Source organism: Macaca thibetana, chromosome 2, assembly GCF_024542745.1.
Source record: "Macaca thibetana thibetana isolate TM-01 chromosome 2, ASM2454274v1, whole genome shotgun sequence".
NCBI lineage: Eukaryota > Metazoa > Chordata > Mammalia > Primates > Cercopithecidae > Macaca > Macaca thibetana.
Window position 1 is genome coordinate 58,426,108 of NC_065579.1, and position 22,552 is coordinate 58,448,659.

At 40.3% G+C, this 22,552-nt stretch overlaps 2 protein-coding genes across 5 annotated transcripts in view; one reads left to right on the forward strand and one right to left on the reverse strand.

Moving 5' to 3' along the window:
• GMPS (guanine monophosphate synthase) overlaps nucleotides 1–22,552 on the forward strand; it is a 792,617-nt gene that overhangs the window by 618,875 nt on the left and 151,190 nt on the right. The window lies entirely within an intron of this gene.
• C2H3orf33 (chromosome 2 C3orf33 homolog) overlaps nucleotides 1–22,552 on the reverse strand; it is a 59,713-nt gene that overhangs the window by 34,562 nt on the left and 2,599 nt on the right. For all 4 annotated transcript variants that reach the window (XR_007723113.1, XM_050778246.1, XM_050778245.1 and 1 more), the window contains exon 2: nucleotides 21,089–21,148. Coding sequence is in view for 3 of the 4 variants with exons in the window: in XM_050778246.1 (XP_050634203.1) it covers nucleotides 21,089–21,148 (60 nt within the window). In the remaining variant the exon portion in view is untranslated. The remainder of the gene's footprint in view (nucleotides 1–21,088; nucleotides 21,149–22,552) is intronic.

Here is a 22,552-nt window from a genome sequence, read left to right on the forward strand (position 1 = left end):
CCTGGGAAAGACAAAGAAAATAAGGGTTTCGAATTCAAGACATAAATTTGAAATCCAGCTGTGCCACTTACTAGCTGGATGATCTTGTGAAAATTGTTTACCTCCTTTAAGTATCTACTTCCTCATCTATAAAAATCAACCTTGATCAAAAGATTATTATAAGCATTAAATGAAATTATGTTTATAAAGTGCTGGCACAATGCCAAACTCAATAATCTTTTTTATTTCTTAAATATAAAATTGGCAATTATCAACCAGTAACTGAAGGAATATAAGAACTTGATAAATAATCTCTCAGAGGGAAGAAAATCAGCAATACAAAAAGGACACTGAAGCATGACTAACACAACATCCATTGCTAAATCCCTTCTCCCTTGCCACCATGAATTTTAGGGATGAGAAAGCTAAATGGTCACTCTCCCCACGTCCTTTCCAGCTAGAGGTGGCTATGTGACAGAGGATACAAACAAAAGTCTGCTGAAGGCTTCTAGGAAAAACGCTTTCCTGACAAAAGGAAAAGTTGTAGTTGGCACTGTCCTTTTCCTCCATTTCCTGCCTTGATCATGAATATGATACTTGGAGCTACAAAAGGCATCCTATGTAATGAGAAAAGGCCAAAAAATAACATGGACCTAAGCCCTTATGTCACTGAGGCCGGGAACCACCGCCAGCAGCCTACCTCTAGACTTCTTATGACTTGAGAAAAATAAACCCCTTGCATGGTGAAGCTGCTGTTGCTTGGGGTTTCTCTTACTTGCAGCCAAAACTCATCTGTAATACAACAGAAGTTTTTGTTTGTTTGTTTTTGTTTTAATCACTTAATGTTTCAATGTTCTCTTCCTACTTGCTCTTCTCATCACTAGTAAGTCACCATTACTTAAAAATAGCGGGCCGGGGCTGGGTGCGGTGGCTCATACCTGTAATCCCAGCACTTTGGGAGGCCAAGGCGGGCAGATCACGAGATCAGGAGATCAAGACCATCCTGGCTAACATGGTGAAATCCCATCTCTACTAAAAATACAAAAAATTAGCCGGGTGTGGTGGCACACACCTATAGTCCCAGCTACTTGGGGGGCTGAGGCAGGAGAATCGCTTGAACACGGGAGGCGGAGTTTGTAGTGAGCCGAAATTGCACCACTGCACTCCAGCCTGGGCAACAGAGTGAGACTCCATCTTAAAAAAAAAAAAAAGTGGGCCAGGTGCGGTGGCTCATGCCTGTAATCACAGCACTTTGGGAGGCTGAGGCAGGCAGATGATGAGGTCAGGAGATCAAGACCATCCTGGCTAACATGGTGAAATCCCATCTCTACTAAAAATACAAAAAAATTAGCCATGTGTGGTGGCACATGCCTGTACTCCCAGCTACTCAGGAGGCTGAGGAAGGAGAACTGCTTGAACCCAGGAGCTGGAGGTTGCACTGAGCCAACATAGCAAAACCCCATCTCTACTAAAAATACAAAATTAGCCAGGTGTGGTGGTGGGCACATGTAATCCCAGCTACTCAGCTGGCTGAGCCAAGATCATGCCAATGCACTCCAGCCTGGGCAACAGAGCAAAACTCTGCCTCAAAAAAAAAAAAAAAAAAAAAAAAAATCAAGATAAATTATTGAGTCTGTGGAACAGAAAGAAAAAAAGATTGAAGAAAAGTGAACAGGGCCTAAAGAATCTATAGAACACCTAAATGAACCAACACGTGTACCAGAGGAGTCCCAGAAGAAGAGAAAGAAGGGGGAAAAAGACTATTTGAAAAAAAAAAAAAAAACCACGACTGAAAACTTCCCAAGTTTGATGAAACAGACAGATACAAACATCCAAAAAGCTCAACAAGTCACATAAAAGGATCCTTAATAAGATTATCAGCAGATCTCTCATCAGAAACTTTGGAGGCTATAAGGTAGTCGACTGATATCTTCAAAATGCTAAAAGCAAAAAAACTATAAACCAAGAATATCATATCCAGCAAAACTGACCTTCAGAAGTGAAGAATTCAAGACATTTCCAGATAAATACAAGCTGAGAAAGTTTGTTACCACAGACTTGCCCTGCAAGAAATGCTAAAACGAGTGCTACATGTTGCAATGAAAGGACACTAGACAGTAACTTGAAGCCATATGAAGAAATAAAGATCTTGGTAAAAGTAAATACATGAGCAATTATAAACATAATATTATTGTAACAACAGTTTGTGACTCCACTTTTCGTTTCCTACATAATTTAAGAGACTACAGGTTGAGCATCCCTAATCCAAAAATCTGAAATCTGAACTACTCCAAAATCTGAAACTTTTTGAGTGCCAATCTAACACCAAAAGTGGAAAATTCCACACCTGAAAAATAGAAAAATCTGCCATTATTTGTTATTGTTCTTGTTTAACAGTCAATACAGGTATCCTGATGATGCTACTGTTCTGCTCAGTTAAATGTTTTTGGTCCCAAGCATCCTGGATAAGGATACTCAACCCATTCTACTTTTTTTGCTTCTTTGTTTTTGTTTTTTGAGGTAGAGTCTCGTTCTGTCACCCAGGCTGGAGTGCAATGGCACAGTCTCAGCTCACTGAAACCTCCGTCTCCTGGGTTCAAGCAGTTCTCCTGCCTCAGCCTCCCGAGTAGCTGGGATTACAGGCATATGCCAGCACATCCAGCTAATTTTTGTATTTTTAGTAGACACAGGTTTTTGCCATGTTGGCCAGGCTGGTCTTGAACTCCTGACCTCAGGTGATCCACCCACCTCAGCCACTCAAAGGGTTGGGATTACAGGCATGAGCCACCGCACCCAGGAAACCTGTACTATGTTGTTGTTTTTTGTGTGTGTGTGTGTGTGTGTGCGACGGAGTGTCGCTCCGTCGCCCAGGCTGGAGTGCAGCGGCACGGTCTTGGCTCACTGAAATTTCTGCTTCCCGGGTTCAAGGAATTCTCTGCCTCAGCTTACCGAGTAGCTGGAACTATAGGCACACGCCGCCACTCCTGGCTAAGTTTTTGTATTTTAGTAGAGACGGGGTTTCACTGTGTTGCCCAGGCTGGTCTCAAACTCCTGAGCTCAGGCAATCTGCCCGCCTTGGCTTCCCAAAGTGCTAGCATTACAGGCATGAGCCACCTCACCCAGCCTGTACTACATTTTTAAGAGACAATAATTAGTTTAAAACTTAGTATTATTGTAACTTTGGTTTGTAAGTCCATATTTTGTTTTCTACATAATTTTAAAGACTCGGATATTTTTAAAATGATTAGTATATATTTCTCTTGGTTTTTGTTTTTTTTTGTTGTTTTTTTTTAAGACAGAGTTTCGCTCTTGTTGCTCAGGCTGGAGTGCAATGGCACAGTCTCCGCTCACCACAACCTCCACCTCCTGGGTTAAAGTGATTCTCCTGCCTCAGCCTCCCAAGTAGCCGGGATTATAGGCATGTGCCATCAGGCCCAGCTAATTTTGTATTTTTAGTAGAGATGGGTTTATTCATGTTGGTCAGGCTGGTCACGAACTCTCAACCTCAGGTGATCCTCCCGCCTCAGCCTCCCAAAGTGCTGGGATTATAGGCATAAGCCACTGCGCCTGGCCTAGTTTATGTTTTTTTATATCCACAATGTACAAAGATGCAATTTTGTGACATCTAGAACTGAAAGGAGTGGGAATGATGTTCAAAAGGAGTAGTTTTTGTATTTTATTGAGGTTAAGTTGGTATGAATTTAATTTAGAGTGTTATAAGTTTAGGATGTTAATGGTAACCTAGAACAAATAGTTACACAATACACAGAAAAGGAAATAATATAAAATTAAAATACTTTGGCCGGGCTGGTGGCTCACGTCTGCAATCCCAGCACTTTGGCAGGCCAAGGCAGATGGATCACTTGAGGCCAGGAGTTCGAGATCAGCCTGGCCAACATGGTGAAATCCTGTCTCTACTAATAAAACAAAAATTAGCCAGGCGTGGCAGTGAGTGCCTGTAATCCCACCTACTTGGGAGGCTGAGGCAGGAGAACCGCCTGAACCGGGAGGTGGAGGTTGCAGTGAGCCGAGATGGCACCATTGCACTCCAGCCTGGGCGAGAAAGACTCTCTCAAAAAAACAAAAATAAATAAATAAATAAATAAATAAATAACATAAAATAAAGAAATTCTACAAAATACAAAAGAACACAGTAATGCAGGAAATGGGGGACAAAAAAACCTATAAGGCACACAGAAAACAGATGGCAAAGTTACAGAAGTCCCTCCTTACCATTTAATTACTTTAAATGGTAATGAATTAAAATCTCCAATAAAAAGTGAGAGATCAGCATAATTTATTTAAAAATTATTCAACCATATGCAGTCTACAAGGGATACTTTAAATCTTTAAATCCAAATAAATAGGTTGAAAGTGAAAGGATAGAAAAAACTATTCCATGCAAATAATAACCAAACAAGATCAGGGGTACCTGAACCAATATCAGAAAAACTAGACTTTAAATCAAAAAAAGTTACAACAGAAAAAAATAGGACATTATTTATTAATAAAATATTCAAAAAAGCAAGAAGGCATAATAATTATAAATATTTATGTACCAAATAACAGACCAGCAAAAATGGTAAGAGTTGAAGGAAGAAATAGATAATTTTGCAATAACAGATACAACACCCCACTCTCATAATGAATAGAACAGCCAGACAGAAGATAAGTAAGGAAAAAGAGGACTTAAATAATAAAATAAATCACTTAGATCTAACAAACATATAGAGTACTCTACCCAATGACAACAGAATATATATTATTCTCAAATGTACATGGAACATTCGCCAACACAGACCATTTGTTAGGCCACAAATTGAGTCTTAGTAAATTATAAAAGACAGATGTCATACAAAGTATCTTCTCTGAACACAACAGGATGAAGTTATAAATAAATAACAGAAGAAAAAATTTGCCCATCTGTGGAAATTAAATGCACTCAAACAGCCAATATATCAAAAAACAATCACAAGGAAAATTTATAAATGCTTAACTAAGAAAGAAGAAAAAGAAAGAAAAAGAAAAACAGGCCAGATGTAGTCGCTTATGCCTGTAATCCCAGCACTTTGGGAGGTATAGGTGGGCAGATCACTTGAGCTCAGGAGTTTGAGACAATACTGGGCAACATGCCAAAACCCTGTCTACTAAAAAAATACAAAACATTAGCTAGGTGTGGTGGCACACACCTGTAGTCCTAGCTACTCAGGAGGCTGAGGTGGGAGAATCGCCTGAGACAGAGAAGTCAATACTGCAGTGAGCCATGGTAGTGCCACTGCACTCCAGCCTGTCTCAGAAAGGAAAAGGGAAAGGACAGGAAAAAGAAAGGAAAAGGAAAGGAAAAAGGGAAGGCGAAAGGGAAGGGGAAGGGAAGGGAAAGAAAGGAAGAAGAAAAGATTGATCTCAAATCAAAAACCGAACTATATAATTTAAGGAAATGGGAGAGAATGCCAAACTAAACCCAAAGCTAGCAGAAGAAAGGAAATACTAAATATGAGAGTACAGACAGGAAAGAGAAAAAAAAAAAAAACAGAGAAAAATTAATGAAACCAAAAGTTGGTTCTTCAAAAAGAACAATAAAACTGACAAATCTTTAGCTAAACGGACTTAAAAAAGAGAGAAAGGACAAAAATTCCTAAGACGGAAATAAAAGAGGGGACATTAGTACAAATTCTACAGAAATGAAAAGAACTATAAAAGACTACTGTGAACCACTGTACAGTAACAAATTGGATAACATAGAAGACATGGATAAACTTGTAGAAACAAAAAACCAGGCCAGGAACACAGTGGCTCACGTCTGTAATCCCAGCACTTTGGAAGGCTGAGGCAGGCGGATCATCTGAGGTCAGGAGTTTGAGACCAACCTGGCCAACATGGCAAAACCCCGTCTCTACTAAAAACACACAAAAATTAGCTGCACATGGTGGTGGGCACCTGTAATCCCAGCTACTTGGGAGGCTGAGGCAGGAGAATCACTTGAACCAGGGAGGCAGAGGTTGCAGTGAGCTGAGATCGTGCCACTGCACTCCAGTCTGGGCAGCTGAGATCGTGCCACTGCACTCCAGTCCGGGCAACAGAGCAAGACTCTGTCTCCAAAAAAAAAAAAAAACCTTCCAGGATGGAATCATGAAGAAAGTAAAAATCCAAGTAGGCCTAAAACTACTAAGGAAGTTAAATCATTAATCAAAAATCTCCCAACATAAGGAAGCCCTGGATCTGACAGCATCACTGGTCAATTCTACCACGGATTTAAAAGGGGACTAACACCAATCCTTCTCAAACTTTTCCCAAAAATTAAAGAGGAGAGAATACTTCTCAACTCAGTCTATAAGGCCAGTGTTACCCTGATACCAAAGCCAGACAAAGATACCGCAAGAAAACTATAGACCAATATCCATTATAAACATTGATGAAGAAATTCTCTACTAAATCACAGAAAAGCAAATTCAGCCACTCTTTTCTTTCTTGAAACAGGGTCTCACTCTGTTACCCACGCTGGAGTGTGGTGGCTTGATCACGGCTCACTGTAGCCTTCACCTGCTGGGCTCAATCGATCCTCCCACCTCAGCCTCCTGAGCAGCTGAGAGCACAGGTATGCTCCACTATGCACACTTAATTTTTTTTTTTTTTTTTTTTGAGACAGAGTCTCACTCTGTCACCCAGGCTGGAGTGCAGTGGCATGATCTGCCTCCCGGGTTCAAGCAATTCTCCTGCCTCAGCCTCCCAAGTAGCTGCAACAACAGGCACACATCACCATGCCTGGCTAAGTTTTTGTATTTTAGTAGAGATGGGGTTTCACTGTGTTGCCAAGGCTGGTCTTGAACTCCTGAGCTCAGGCAATCTGCCTGCCTCAGCCTCCCAAAGTGCTAGGATTACAGGCGTGAGCCACTGTGCCCAGCCGTATGCCCAGCTAATTTGTTTTATCTATCTATTTATTTTTTTGTAGAGATGGGGGTCTCTTTATGTTACCCAAGCTGGTCTTGAACTCCTGGGTTCAAGTGATCCTCCCACCTCAGCCTCCCAAAGTGCTGGGATTACAAATTTAAGCCACCACACCCAGTCTTTCAGCCACATATTTAAAGGATTATACATTATAACCTAGTGGGATTTATTCCTGAAATGCAAGAATGATCCAACATATAAAAATCAACCAGTATAATACACTGCATTAATATAATAAATTACAAAAACACATGGTTACCTCAACTGATATAGAAAAAAACCTTTGTTATCCTTCATGATAACACTTAACAAACTAAGAATGGAAGGCAATTACTTCAACATACTAAGGTCACATATAAAAAAACCATATTCAGCTGGGTGCGGTGGCTCACGCCTGTAATCCTAGCACTTTGGGAGGTCAAGGCAGGTGGATCATGAGGTCAAGAGATCGAGACCATCCTGGCCAACGTGGTGAAACCCTGTCTCTACTAAAAATATAAAAATTAGCCGGGCGTGGTGGCACATGCCTATAATCTCAGCTACTCAGGAAGCTGAGGCAGGAGAATCGCTTGAACCCAGGACGCGGAGGTTGCAGTGAGCTGAGATCGCAGCCACAGCATTCCAGCCTGGGCAACAGAGTGAAACTCCATCAAAAAAAAAAAAAGAAAAAGAAAAAAAAGAAAAGAAAAAAGAAAAAACCATAGTGAACATTATACTCAATGATCAAAAACTGAAAGCTTTTCCTCTAAGATCAGGAACAAGTCCAGGATGTCCATTCTCACCACTTCTATTCAACAGAGTATTACTGAATGTCTTAGCCAGAGCACATAGACAAGAGAAAAAATAAAAGGCATCTAAAATAGAATAGAAGAATTTAAACACCTCTGTTCACAGATTATATGATCTTATATGTAGAAAACTCTTTAGAAAAACTATTAGAACACACAAATTCAACCAAGTAAAAGAATACAAAGTCAACACACAAAAACCAGTTGCATTTCTAACATTAACAACAAACAATCTGAAAAGGACATTATGAAAGCAATTCCATTTATAATAGCATCACAAAGAATAAAATAATTAAGAATTAACCAAGACAGTGAAAAATGCATACAATAAAACTACAAAACATTGCTAAAAGAAATTAGAGAAGACATAAATGAAAAGACATCCCATGTTTATGGACTGGAAAACTTAATATTGTTTAAATGTCAATATTACACAAAGTTTATCTATAGATTCAATACAATCCCTATCAAAATCCCAATGACCTTTTTTTTTTTCCCAGAACTAGGAAAATCCATTCTCAAATTCATGTGGAATCACAAGGGATCTCACATAGCCAAAATAATTTTGAGAAAGAAGAACAAAATTAGAAGACTCACACTTTCTGATTTCAAAACATATTTAGAAGCTACAGTAATCAAAACAGGGTAGTACTGGCATAAAGATAGACATACAGATCAATGGAACAGAGAGGCCAGGAATAAATGCTCACATATACAATTAAACGATTTTCAACAAGGGTGTCAACACCACTCAATGGGGAAAAGACAGGCTTTTCAAAAATGGTGCTGGGAGGCCGGGCCTATAATCCCAGCACTTTGGGAGGCCAAGCTGGGTGGATCACTTGAGACCAGGAGTTTGACACCAGCCTGGCCAACACAGTGAAACCCCATCTGTACCAAAAAATACAAACATCAGCCGAATGTAGTGGCACATGCCTGTAGTCCCAGCTACTAGGGAGGCTGAGGCATGAGAATCACTTGAACCCGGGAGACAGAGGTTGCAATGAGCCGAGATCACACAACTGCACTCCAGTCTGGGTGACAGAGTGAAACTCTGCCTCAAAGAAAAAAAAAAATGGTGCTGGGACAACTGAATATTCACATGCAAAAAAAAAAAAAAAGTTGGGCCCTTATCTAGCCCTATATAAAAAAAATAACTTGATAGAGCAAAGACCTAACCTCAAGAGCTAAAACTATAAAACTCTTTAGAAAAAAATATAGGGCAAAAGCTTCATGACAGTGGATTTGCCCATGATTTCTTGGCTGTGACACCAAAGGCACAGGCAACAATAAAAAAAGAAAAATAGGGCAGAGAAAAATGGCTGAATCATGGATCATCCCCCCCACAGGAATACCAAATTGAACAACGATCCACACAAGAAAGTACCTTCATAAGAACCAAAAATCAGGTGAGCAATCACAGTACCTGGTTTTAATTTCATGACACTGAAGAGAATAGAAAAGACAGTCTTGAACTGCTGATGCCACCCCTCCCCCATTCCTTTGCAGCAGCTGCGTGGCAAGGAGAGAGAATCTATGCACTCAGAGGAGGGGAGAGTACATTGATTATGGGATTTTGCGTTAGAACTCAGAGCTGCCTGTTACAGGAGAAAGCAACACCAGACAACACTGAGCCGAGGCCCATAGAGGAAGTATTTAGACCAGCCCTAGCCAGAAGAGAATCATCCATGCCAGCAGTCAGAACCTGAGGTCCTTCAAGCCTCACCACCACGGGATAATGTACTCTGGGCTCCTAAATAAACTTGAAAGGCAGTCTAGACCACAAGGCCTGCAATTCCTAGGCAAATCCTTGTGCCATGTTGGCTCGAAGCCAGAGAACTTGGGGAACACATGACCCAGTGAGACACCAATGAGGGTGGCCAAGTGAATACTTGTGCCGCACCTCTCTCCTAACCCCAGGTAGCACGGCTCACAGCTCCAGGAGAGATTCCTTCCTTCTACCTGAGAATAGGAAAAGGAAGAGTAAACAGAATTCTGTCTTGCAACTTGGAAACCAGCTCGGCTACAGCAGGATAAAAAAAAAACCAGGCAGAGGATGAAGACTACCATTCCAGGCCCTAGCTCATAGAGGACATTTCTAGATATGCCCTGGGCCACAAAGCAACCCACTGCCTTGAAGAGAAGAACCCAGTCCTGGCAGGATTCATCACTGGCTGACTCAAGAGCCCTTGGGACCTGAATAACCAACAGCAATACTCAGGCAACACGCGCTACGGGCCTTGGGTAAGACTGAGAGACGCACTGACTTCAGGTGTGACTCAGCACACCTGTGATGGCCGTGGTGAGGCACTCCTTCTACTTGAGAAAAGGAGGGGGAAGACTAAGGGGACACTGTTATGCAGCTTAGGTATCAGCTTTGCCACAGTGGAGTAAAGCACCCCATGGCCTCTTGGGGTCCCCAAGTCCAGGCTTAGGCTCTTGGATACCATTTCTGGATCTGCCCTGGGCCAGTGGGGAGCCCACTTCCCTGATGGGAGAGTCCCTGTACCGGCAACATTCACTGCAAGCTGACTGAAGAAACCTCAGTCCTTGAATGAATATCAGTGGTAGCCAGGCAGTATTTGCCGCAGGCCTGGGATGGTGGGGGCCCCAGGGAGAGACTCTTCTGCTTGTGGAAAGGGGAGGGAAGCGTGGGAAGGACTGTATTGTGGCTTGGGTCCCAGCCCAGCCACAGCAGCATATAGCAGCACCAGGTAGATTTTGAAGATTTACTAGTCCAGGCCCTGGCTCCCAGATGACATCTCTGGACCTACCTGAGACTGGGAGAACTCACCACCCGAAGGGAAGGACACAAGCCTGGTTGGCTTCACCACCTACTGATTCCGGAGCCCTAGGGTCTTCAGTAAACATAGGTAGTAACAAGGCAGCAGTTACCATGGGCCCTGGGAGAGACCCAGTGCTGTGCTGGCTTCAGGTCTGACCAAGTGCAATCCCAGTAGTGGTGGCCACAAGGGTGATTGTGTCACCCCTCCTCCAGCTCCAGGCACCTCGACACACAGACAGAGAGATTCCACTTGTTTGGGAGAAAGAAAAGGGAAAAACAAGAGTCTCTGCCTGGTAATCCAGAGAATTTTTGCAGATCTTATCCAAGACGGTACATCTATTAGACTGTAAGAGCCACAGTGTTACAGGGCTTGGGATGCCCCCTAATACAAATATGGCTGCAGTGACCAAAAACTTAGATGACAACACCCAAGTGCATTCAAATACCTGGAAATCCTTCCAAAGGACAGGTCCACACAAATCCAGACTGTGAAGACTATAATAAATACCAAAATCTTCAATGCCCAGACATCAATATCCATAAGCATCAAGAATATACATGAAAACGTGACCTCACCAAAAAGAACTAAATAAGGTACCAGTCACCAATCCTGCAGAGACAGAGATATGTGACCTTTTGAACAGAAAATTCAAAATATCTGTTTCGAGGAAACCTAACAAAATTCAAGACAACACAGTGAAAGAATTCAAAATCCTATCAGAGAAATTTAACAAAGAGATAGAAACAGTCAAAAAGAATCAAGCAGAAACTCTGGAGCTGAAAAATGCAATTGACATATTGAAGAATGCATCAGAGTCTCTAAACAGCAGAATTGATCAAGCAGAAGAAAGAATTAGCAAGCCTGAAGACAGGCTATTTGAAAATACACAGTCAGAGGAGAAAAAATTTAAAAAGAATCAAACACTCTTACAAGATCTAGAAAATAGCCTCAAAGGGGCTAATCTAAGAGTTATTGGCCTTGAAAAAGAGGCAGAGAGATAGGGGTAGAAAGTTTATTCAAAGGGATAATAACAGAGAACATCCAAAACCTAGAGAAAGATACTGATATTCAAGTACAAGAAGGTTACAGAACACCAAGCAGATTTAACCAAAAGAAGATCACCACAACACAGTTAATAATCAAATTCCTAAAGGTCAAGGATAAAAACAATGCTAAAAGCAGCAAGAGAAAAGAAACAAATAGCACACAATGGTGCTCCAGTACATCTGGCAGCAGACTTTTCAGTGAAATCCTTACAAGCCAGGAGAGAGTGATATGGCATAAACTGCTGAAGAAAAGAAAATATGTATGTGGAAAAAAAAAAAAAAAAACTGCAATTACTTTTGCACCAACCTAACAAAGTAGTATAGCCAGTCAAACACAAGGGAGAAATAAAGACTCCTAGACAAACAAAAGCCAGGGGACTTCCTCAACATCAGACATGTCCTACAAGAAATGCTAAAGTGAGTTCTTCAATCTGATGAAAAAAAAAAGGATGTTAATGAGCAATAAGAAATCACCTGAAGGTACAAAACTCACTGGTAATAGAAAATACAAAGAAAAATACAGAATATTATAACACTGTAATTGTGGTATGTAAACTACTGTATCTTGAGTAGAAAGGCCAGGCACAGTGGCTCACACCTGTAATCTCAGCACTTTAGGAGGCCGAAGAAGGCAGATAACTGAAGGTTAGGGGTTCAAGACCAGCCTGGCCAACATAGTGAAACCCCATCTCTACTAAAAATACAAAAATTAGCATGGTGGCGCACGCCTATAGTCCCAGCTACTTGGGAGGCTGAGGCAGGAGAATCTCTTGAACCCAAGAGGCAGAGTTTGCAGTGAGCCGAGATCGCGCCCCTGCACTCTAGCCTGGGAGACAGACTGAGACTCTGACTCAAAAAAAAAAAAAAACAAAAAAAGCTAAAACAGCTTTTCTAGACAGACGTATAATAATATATAAATAGAGAGACATAAAGTTTAAAAGTCAAAGTATAGAGTTATTAAATTTGTCTTTGCTTCATTGTTAGCTTGCTTGTTGTTGTTTTTGTTGTTTTTGAGACAGTCTCACTCAGTCTGGCCCAGGCTGGAGCGCAGTAGTGCGATCTCGGCTCACTGCAGCATCTGCCTCCTGGGTTCAAGTGATTCTCCTGTCTCAGCCTCCCAAGTTGCTGGATTACTGCTGTGCCCCATCATACCTAGCTAATTTTGTATTTTTAGTAGAGACAGAATTTCACCATGTTGGCCAGTCTGGTCTCAAACTCCTGACCTCAGGTGATCCACCTGCCTCGGCTTCCCAAAGTGCTGGGATTATAGGCGTGAGCCACCGCACCCAGCCTAGTTTGCTTGTTTATGCAATCAGTATTGTCATCAATTTAAAATAACAGGTGATAAGATATTATTTGCAAGCCTCAGGGTAACCTCCAATCAAAGAACATATAACTGATATACAAAAAATAAAAAGCAAAAAATTGAAACACATCACAAGAGAAAATCATCTTTAGTAAAAGGAAGATGAGAAGGATGGAAAGAAGGAAGAGAAGACCACAAAACAAACAAACAAAAAAAATTTTTAATGACAGGAGTAAGTCCTTACTTATCAATAACATTGTAAATGAACTAAACTCTCCAAAAGACATAGAGTAGCTAAATGGATTAAAAAAACAAAACCCAACAATCTTTTGCCTACAAGAAACATACTTCTCTTAATAAAGATACACATAGATTGAAAATAAAGAAATAGAAAGATATTCCATGCAAATAGAAACTACAAAAGAGCAGCAGTAGCTATATTTATGGCAGATTTACAGACAAAATAGATTTAAGATAAAATAGATTTCAAGACAAAAATTATAAAAAGAGACAACGAAGGTCATTATATAATGACAAAGGGGTCAATTCAGCAAGAGGATACAACAATTATATATGCAGCCAACACTGGAGCACCAAGATATAGAGTGCAATTAATATTAGAGCTAGAGCTAAAGAGAGAGGTCCCAATATAATAATAGCTGGAGACGTCAACACCCCACTTTCATCTTCCAGACAGAAAATCAACAAATAAACATCGAACTTAATCTGCACTGTAGACCAAATGGACGTAGGATATTCATAGAACATTTCATCCAATGGCTGAAGAATATACATTCTTCTCCTTAAAGCACTTTATAGTACTTATAGCGTTCTCAAGGATAGACCATGTTAGGTCAAAAAACAAATCTTAAAAAATTTCAAGCCAAGTGTGGCGGCTCACGCCTGTAATCCCAGCACTTTGGGAGGCCAAGGCAGGCAGACCACCTGAGTTTGGGAATTCAAGACCAGCCTGGCCAACACGGCGAACCCTGTTTCTACCAAAAATACAAAAATTAGCCAGACGTGGTGGTGCATGCCTGTAATCCCAGCTAATCAGGAGGCTGAGGCAGGAGAATTGATTGAACCCAGGAGGTGGAAGTTGGAGTAAGCTGAGATCGCGCCACTGCACTCCAGCCTGGGCAACAGAGCAAGACTCCATCTCAACAAACGAATAAAAATAAAAATTTCAAAAAAATCAAAATTATATCAAACATCTTCTCTGACTACAATGGAATACAACTAGAAATCAATAACAAGAGGAATCTTGGAAACTATACAAACACATGGAAATTAAACAATGTGGTCCTGAATGACCAATGAGACAACAAAAAAATTAAGAAAGAAATTAAAAAATGTATTGAATCAAATGGTAATGAAGGCCGGGCACGGTGGCTCACACCTGTAATTCCAGCACTTTGGGAGGCCAAGGTGGGCAGACTACCTGAGTTCAGGAATTCAAGACCAGCCTGGCCAACATGGTGAAACCCTGTCTCTACTAAAAATATAAAAATTAGCTAGATGTGGTGGTACACTCCTGTAATCCCAGCTAATCAGGAGGCTGAGGCAGGAGAATTGCTTGAACCCAGAAGGCGGAAGTTGCAGTGAGCCAAGATCGTGCCACTGTACTCCAGCCTGGGCAACACAGCAAGACTCCATCTAAAAAAAAAAAAAAAGATAATGAAAACACAACATATCAACACCCATGGGATACAGCAAAAGCAGTATTAAAAGGAAATTTTATAGCTATAAGCACCTACAAAGAAGTAGAAAAATAAACAATGATCTGTTTAAAAGAACTAGAAAAGCAAGAGCAAACCAAACCCCAAATTAGTAGAAGAAAAGAAATAATAAAGATCAGAGCAAAAATAAATGAAATTACAATGGAGGAATACAAAAGATTAGGGATATGAAAAGTTGGTTTTTTGAAAAGATAAACAAAGCCAACAACCCTTTAGCCAGACTAAGAAAAAAAGAGAAGAGACTCAAATAAATAAAATCAGAAATGAAAAAGGAGACATTACAACCAATACCACAAAAATTCAAAAAATTATTAGAGGCTACTAGGAACAAGTATATGCCAATAAGTTGGAAAACCTAGAAGAAATAGATAATTCCTAGACATGTACAACCTACCAATATTGTAACATGAAGAAATCCAAAACCTGAACAGATCAATAACAAGTAATGAAAACAAAGCCCTAATAAAAAGTAATGATATCAAAGCTGTAATAAAAACTGCCAGCAATGAAGAGCCCAGGACTCAATGACTTCATTGCTGAATTTTACCATACGTTTAAGAAAAAAATAAATACCAATCCTACTCAAACGATTCAAAAAATAGAGGAAGAGGGAATACTTCCACACTCATTCTACAAGGTCAGTATTACCCTGATACCAAAACCAGACAAAGACACATCAAAAAAGAAAACTATAAGTCAATATCCCTGATGAACATTAATGCAAAAATCCCCAAAGAAATACCTGCAAATCAAATTCAACAACATATTAAAAAGATCATTCATCTTTGACCAAGTGGGATTTATCCCAGGAATGCAAGGATGGTTCAACATACATAAATCAATCAATGTGATACATCATATTGACAAAATGAAGGACAGGCCTGGCACGGTGGCTCATGCCTGTAATCCCAGTACTTTGAGAGGCCAAGGCAGGCAGGTCACCTGAAGTCAGGAGTTCGAGACTAGCCTGGTCAACACGGCAAAACCCCGCCTCTACTAAAAATACAAAAATTAGCCAGGCATAATGGCAAGTGCCTGTAATTCCAGCTACTTGGGAGGCTGAAGAGGAGAATTGCTTGAATCTGGGAGGTGGAGGTTGCAGTAGCTGAGATCACACCACTGCTCTCCAGCCTGGGTGACAGAGAGAGACTCCATCTCAAAGAAAAGACAAAAACCATACAAACATGAACATTTCAATAGATGCTAAAAAAAGTATTGGATAAAATCAACATTCCTTCATGATTAAACTCTCACAAAATGCTACAGAAGGAACATACATCAACACAATAAAAGCTATATACAACAGACCCACAGCCCTAGTATCATATTGAATGGGGAAAAACTGAAAGCCTTTCCTCCGTGATCTAGAATATGACAAGGATGCCCACTCACCACTGTTATTCAATATAGTACTAGAAGTCCTAGCTAGAGCACTCAGACAAGAGAAAGAAATTAAGAGCATCTGAATTGGAAAAAAAGAAGTCAAATTTTTCTTGTTTGCAAATGATATGATCCTGTATTTGAAAAAATCTAAAGACTCCACCAAAAGACTATTGAAACTGATAAACAAATTCAGTACAGTTGCAGGATACAATATCAATATATAAGTCTGGCATTTCTATATGCCAACAGTGAACAATATGAAAAAGAAATCAAGAAATTAATCCCATTTACAATATCTGGAAATAAAATTAAATACCTAGGAATTAATTTACCCAAAGAAGTGAAAGATTTCTACAATGAAAACTGTAATACACTGGCTGGGCACGGTGGCTCACGTCTGTAATCCCAGCACTTTGGGAGGCCAAGGTGGGCAGATCACTTGAGACCAGGAGTTCAAGACCAGCCTGGCCAATATGGTGAAACCCTGTCTCTACTAAAAATACAAAACTTAGCCAGGCGTGGTGGCGCAGGCTTGTAATCCCAGCTACTTGGGAGGTTGAGGCATGAGAATCACTTGAACCCAGGAGGTGGAGGTTTCAGTGAGCCAAGATTGTACCACTGTACTCCAGCCTGAGTGACAGGGTGAGACTCTGTCTCAAAGGAACAAAAAAAAAAAAAAAAAAAAAAGCTATAAAACACCAATGAAATAAATTGAAAAGGGTATAAACAATGAGAAAATTTTCCATGTTCATGGATGGATTGGAAGAATCAATATTGTTAAAATGCCCTTATTACCCAAAGCAAGCTACAGATTCAATGCAATCCCTACCAAAATACCAATGGCATTCTTCACAGAAACAGAAAAACAATCCTCAAATTTACATGGAGCCACAAAAGACCCAGAATAGCCAAAGCTATCCTGAGTATAATGAACAAAACTGGAACAATCACATTACTTGACTTCAAATTATAAGAGCTATAGTAACTAAAATGGCATGGTACTGGCATAAAAACAGACACATAGACCAATGGAACAGAATTGAGAACCCAGAAACAAATCCATACATCTACACTGAACTCATTTTCAACAAAGGGCCAAGAACATAAATTGGAGAAAGGGCAGTCTCTTTGATAGATGGTGCTGGGAATACTGAATGTCCATATGCAAAAGAATGAAGCTAGACCTCTCTCTCTCATCATATACAAAAATAAAATCAAAATGCATTAAAAACTTAAATCTAAGACCTCAAACTATAACTCTACTACAAGAAAACATTGGGGAAACTCTCCAGGACACTGGACTGAGCAAAGATTTCTTGAAAAATACCCTGTAAGCACAGGCAACCAAAGAAAAAACAGACAAATGGGATAACATCAAATTAAAAAGCTTCTGCACCTCAAAGGAAACAATAACCAAAGTGAAGAGACAACCCACAGAACGGGAGAAAATATATGCAAACTATCCATCTGACAAGGAATTAATAACCAGATTATATAAAGAGCTCAAGCAACTCTACAGGAAAAAAAAAATCTAACAATCCCATTTAAAAATGGTCGTGAGATATGAATAGGCATTTCTCAAAAGAAGACATACAAATGGCAAACAGGTATATGAAAAGGTGCTCAACATCACTGATCACCAGAGAAATGAAAATCAAAATTACAATAGGATATCATCTCACCCCAATTAAAATGGCTTTTATCCAAAAGATAGGCAATAACAAATGCTGGCAAGGATGAAAAGGAAACCCTCGTACACTGTTGGTGAAAATGTAAATTGTTACAACCGTTATGGAGAACAGTTTGGAGGCTCCTCAAAAAACTAAAAATAGAAGTACCATATGATCCAGCAATTCCACTGTTAGATATATATCAAAAGAAAGGAAATCAGTATATCACAGAGATACCTTTAATCCCGTGCTTATCGCAGCACTATTCACAATAGCCACGATTTGGAAGCAACCTAAGTGTCCATCACCAGATGAATGGATAAAGAAAATGTGGGCTGGGTGCAGTGGATCATGTCTGTAATCCCAGCACTTTGGGAGGCCAAGGCAGGCAGATCACTTGAGTGCAGGAGCTGGAGATCAGCCTGGGTAACATCTCCAAAAAGTACAAAATTTAGCCAGGCATGCTGGTTCACACCTGTGGTCCCAGCTACTCAGGAGGCTGACATGGGAGGATCACTTGAGCCCTGAAGATCAAGGCTGCAATAAGTCATGATCACACTACTGCACTCAACCTGGGTGACAGAGTGAGACCTTGTCTCAAAAAAGAAAAGAGAAAATATGGTACATATACATGGTAGAATACTATTCAGCCTTAAATAGAACTGTTGTTTGCAACACCATGGATAGAATGGAGGTCATCATGTTAAGTGAAGTAAGCCAAGCAGAGAAAGACAAACTTTGCATTGTTCTTACTTGAGGGAACTAAAAAATGTAAAAATTGAATTCATGGAGACGGAGAGTAGAATAATGGTCACTAGAACCTGGGAAGGGTAGCTGGGCATGAGCAAGAAGTGGGGTTGGTTAATGAGTATGACCATGTAATTAAATAGAATGAATAAGATCTAGTATTTGGTAGCACAACAGGGTAACTACAGTCAACAATAATTTATCGTACATTTTTAAATAACTAAAAGAGCATAATTGGATTGTTTGCAACACAAAAAAAGAATAAATGCTTGAGGTGATGAATATCCTATTTACTCTGATGTGATTATTATGGACTGTATGCCTGTATCAAAATATCTCATGTACCTCATGAATATATACACCTAGTATGTACCCACAAAAATTAAAATGAAAAAAGGAAAAAGCAGACAAATTGGACTTCATAGAAATTAAAAACTTGCACATCAATGAGCACTGTCAACAGAGATTAGAAAAAGTAAACACACAGGTGGGGTGCAGTGGCTCATGTCTGTAATCCCAGCACTTTGGGAGGCTAAGATGGGAGAACTGCTTGAGGACAAGAGTTCAAGACCAGCCTGGGCAGCACAGAGAGATGCCATTGCTACAGAAAAATTAAAAATTAGCCAGGCATGGTGGCAGGTGCCTTTAGTCCTAGCTACTCAGGAAGCTGAGACAGGAGGATCACTTGAGGCCAAGAGGTTGAGGCTGCAGTGAGCCATGATCATGCTGGTGTGCTCTAGCCTGGTCAACAGAGTGAGACCTTGTCTCCAAAAAAAAAAAAAAAAAAAGGCAACATACAGAATGGATGTGAGAAAAAATTTGCAAATCATTTATCTAATTAGGGACTCAGAATGTAGAGAACTCCTAAAATTCAACAACAACAAAAAAACAAACAACCCCATTCAAAAAGGGGCAAAAGAACTGAATAGACATTTATACAAAAAACACATATGAAAGGTCAATAACCACATGAAAAGATGCTCAATATCACTAATCATTAGAGAAATGCAAATCAAAACAACAATGAGATACTACCTCAAGCCCATTAGGATAACTACTAACAAAAAAACAGAAAATAATAATTGTTGGTAAGGATATGGTGAAATTGAAACTCTTGTGCATTGTTAGTGGTAATATAAAATAGTATAGCCACTGTAAAAAACAGTATAGCAGTTACTCAAAAAATTAAAAATAGGCCAGGTGCAGTGGCTCACGCCTGTTATCCCAGCACCTTGGGAGGCCGAGGCAGGTGGATCACTTGAGATCAAGAGTTCAAGACCAGCCTGACCAACATGGTAAAACTCTGTCTCTACCAAAAATACAAAACAATTAGTCAGGTGTGGTGGCAGGCGCCTGTAATCCCAGCTCCTCGGGAGGCTGAGGCAGGAGAATCGCTTGAACCCGGGAGGCAGAGGTTACAGTGAGCTGAGATCACACCACTTCACTCCTTCCTGGGCAACAGAGTGAGACTCTGCCTTAAAAAAAAAAAAAAAATTAAAAACACAATGACCATCTAATCCACTTCTGGGTATGTAACTGAAACTCAAAATAACTGAAAGCAGGATCTCGAAGAGATATTTATACATTCATATTCATAGCAGCATTATTCACGACAGCTCAAACATGGAAGCAACCGAAGTGTCCATCAACAAATGAACAGAGAAGCAAAATGTAATATACACTTACAATGGGATATTGTCCATCTTAAAAAGGACAAAAATTATGATATATGCAACAGCGTGGATGAATCTTAGTAATACCAGGCTAAGTGAAAAAAAGCCAGTCACAAAAGAATACAATATGACGCCACTTATATGAGGTATCTGGAATGGTCAAAATCATAGAGACAGAAATGGAATGATGGGTACCAGGGGATGAAGGGAAAAGGAAGTTGGAGTTATTGTTTTTTTATTTTGTTTTGTTGTTTGAGACAGAGTTTCACTCTTGTTGCCCAGGCTGGAGTGCAGTGACACAGTTTCAGCTCACTGCAGCCTCTGCTCCCGGGTTCAAGTTATTCTCCTGCCTCAGTCTCCTGAGTAGCTGGGATTACAGGCACCTGCCACCACACCTGGCTAATTGTTCGTATTTTTAGTAGAGACAGGGTTTCATCATGTTGGCCAGGCTGGTCTCGATCTCCTGACCTCAGGTGATCCACCCGCCTCAGCCTCCCGAAGTGCTGGGATTACAGGCATAAGCCACCGCACCGTCCCCTGGAGTTGTTTAATGGGCATGGAAAAAATATTATGTCTATTATGCTACCAATAAAACGTTATTGAAAAAGCTAAGACAATGTGCTAACTGGAAGCATAAATTATTGAGTGCTAAGGGACATAATCCAACTGTGGTCTAAATCAAAAAGCACCACACACACACAAAAAAAACACTTTTAAGATATTCTACAGTGTTTAAAATGCAAATATAGTGATTATAACATTCTAGCAAACTAAATCCTTTTCAGATTCCTTTTTAAGCACAAAAAAAAAGTGATTATGGAAATACAGACCATGCAATTACTTTCTGTAAAATCCTGTGGATGTGTTAGGTTTAAACCAACACCTTAAAATATGTTCACTGTTCTAAAATACTATTTAAAAGCTACTAATACGAGTAACAATATGATACACTGAGATAAAAATTGTCTGAAATGGGAATAAACTACCTACCGCTTGTTGTAAAGTCTTTTTCATTTTTTAACTTACCAGTCGAATGCTTCTTAGAAGTAACATTATTCCAACTATGGCCATTCCAGTGCTGATGTTCTACAGAAAGAGATTTAAGGGTTAACCCTCACTAATTATTATTCACAATAATGAAAGCACTAATTAGAAAGTGGAAAAAAAGAGGACTGTGCTCTCTATATCTTTTTTTTTTTTTTTTTTTTTTTTTTTTTTTTGAGGCCGAGTCTCACTCTGTCGCCCAGGCTGGAGTGCAGTGGCGCGATCTCGGCTCACTGCAAGCTCCGCCTCCCGGGTTCCCGCCATTCTCCTGCCTCAGCCTCCCGAGTAGCTGGGACTACAGGCGCCGCCACCACGCCCGGCTAATTTTTTTGTATTTTTAGTAGAGACGGGGTTTCATTGTGTTAGCCAGGATGGTCTCGATCTCCTGACCTCGTGATCCGCCCGTCTCGGCCTCCCAAAGTGCTGGGATTACAGGCTTGAGCCACCGCGCCCGGCCTGTGCTCTCTATATCTAATTGTACAAACAATGTATGTCCTTCAAATAAAGGCCCACTTCTTCAAAAACCGTCCACTCATTCATTAATCTTTCCTTCTTTTAACTTTTATAGTACTCAAATTCTTTCCCAAACTGGCACACAGAGAAATTTATATATATGTAAACATATACACACACATATACACACCCACCCATCCCGATACACACATACATATATGTATATAGTATTGGATTGTTCTCTACTGATATTATTTAACTATCAGTACCATGAATAGATTAGCTGGTCTAGTACTTCCTATACAGTACCCATAGTAATTAGTATAACCTTGCATCCATGGTAGGAATTTAAGTATTTGGTAGAAAATGTTATCACTAAAACCTTAAAATACAGTACCTTGGCAGATGTGGGTAAATGGCTGGGAAATACTCAGTGATGTTTTTAAAGTGTTTCATTTAAACTAGGGTAGGCCTAAAGAAGTTAATGAAAAATTAAGAATCCTGCAACTCTCTCAAAAACAGAGATAATCTAACACACTTTCCTTCAATCAATACAATTAGGTATATAAGAAATGAGATTGGCCGGGCGCGGTAGCTCAAGCCTGTAATCCCAGCACTTTGGGAGGCCGACACAGGCGGATCACGAGGTCAGGAGATCGAGACTATCCTGGCTAACCCGGTGAAACCCCGTCTCTACTAAAAAATACAAAAAACTAGCCGGGCGAGGTGGTGGGCGCCTGTAGTCCCAGCTATTCGCGAGGCTGAGGCAGGAGAATGGTGTAAACCCGGGAGGCGGAGCTTGCAGTGAGCTGAAATCCTCCATCTCAAAAAAAAAAAAAAAAAAAAGAAATGAGATTGAGGCCAGGTGCGGTACCTCACACCTGCAGTCCCAGCACTTGGGGAGGCTGAGGCTGGTGGATCACTTGAGGCCAGGAGTTTGAGACCAGCCTGGCCAACATGGTGAAACCTCATCTCTACTAAAAATACAAAAAA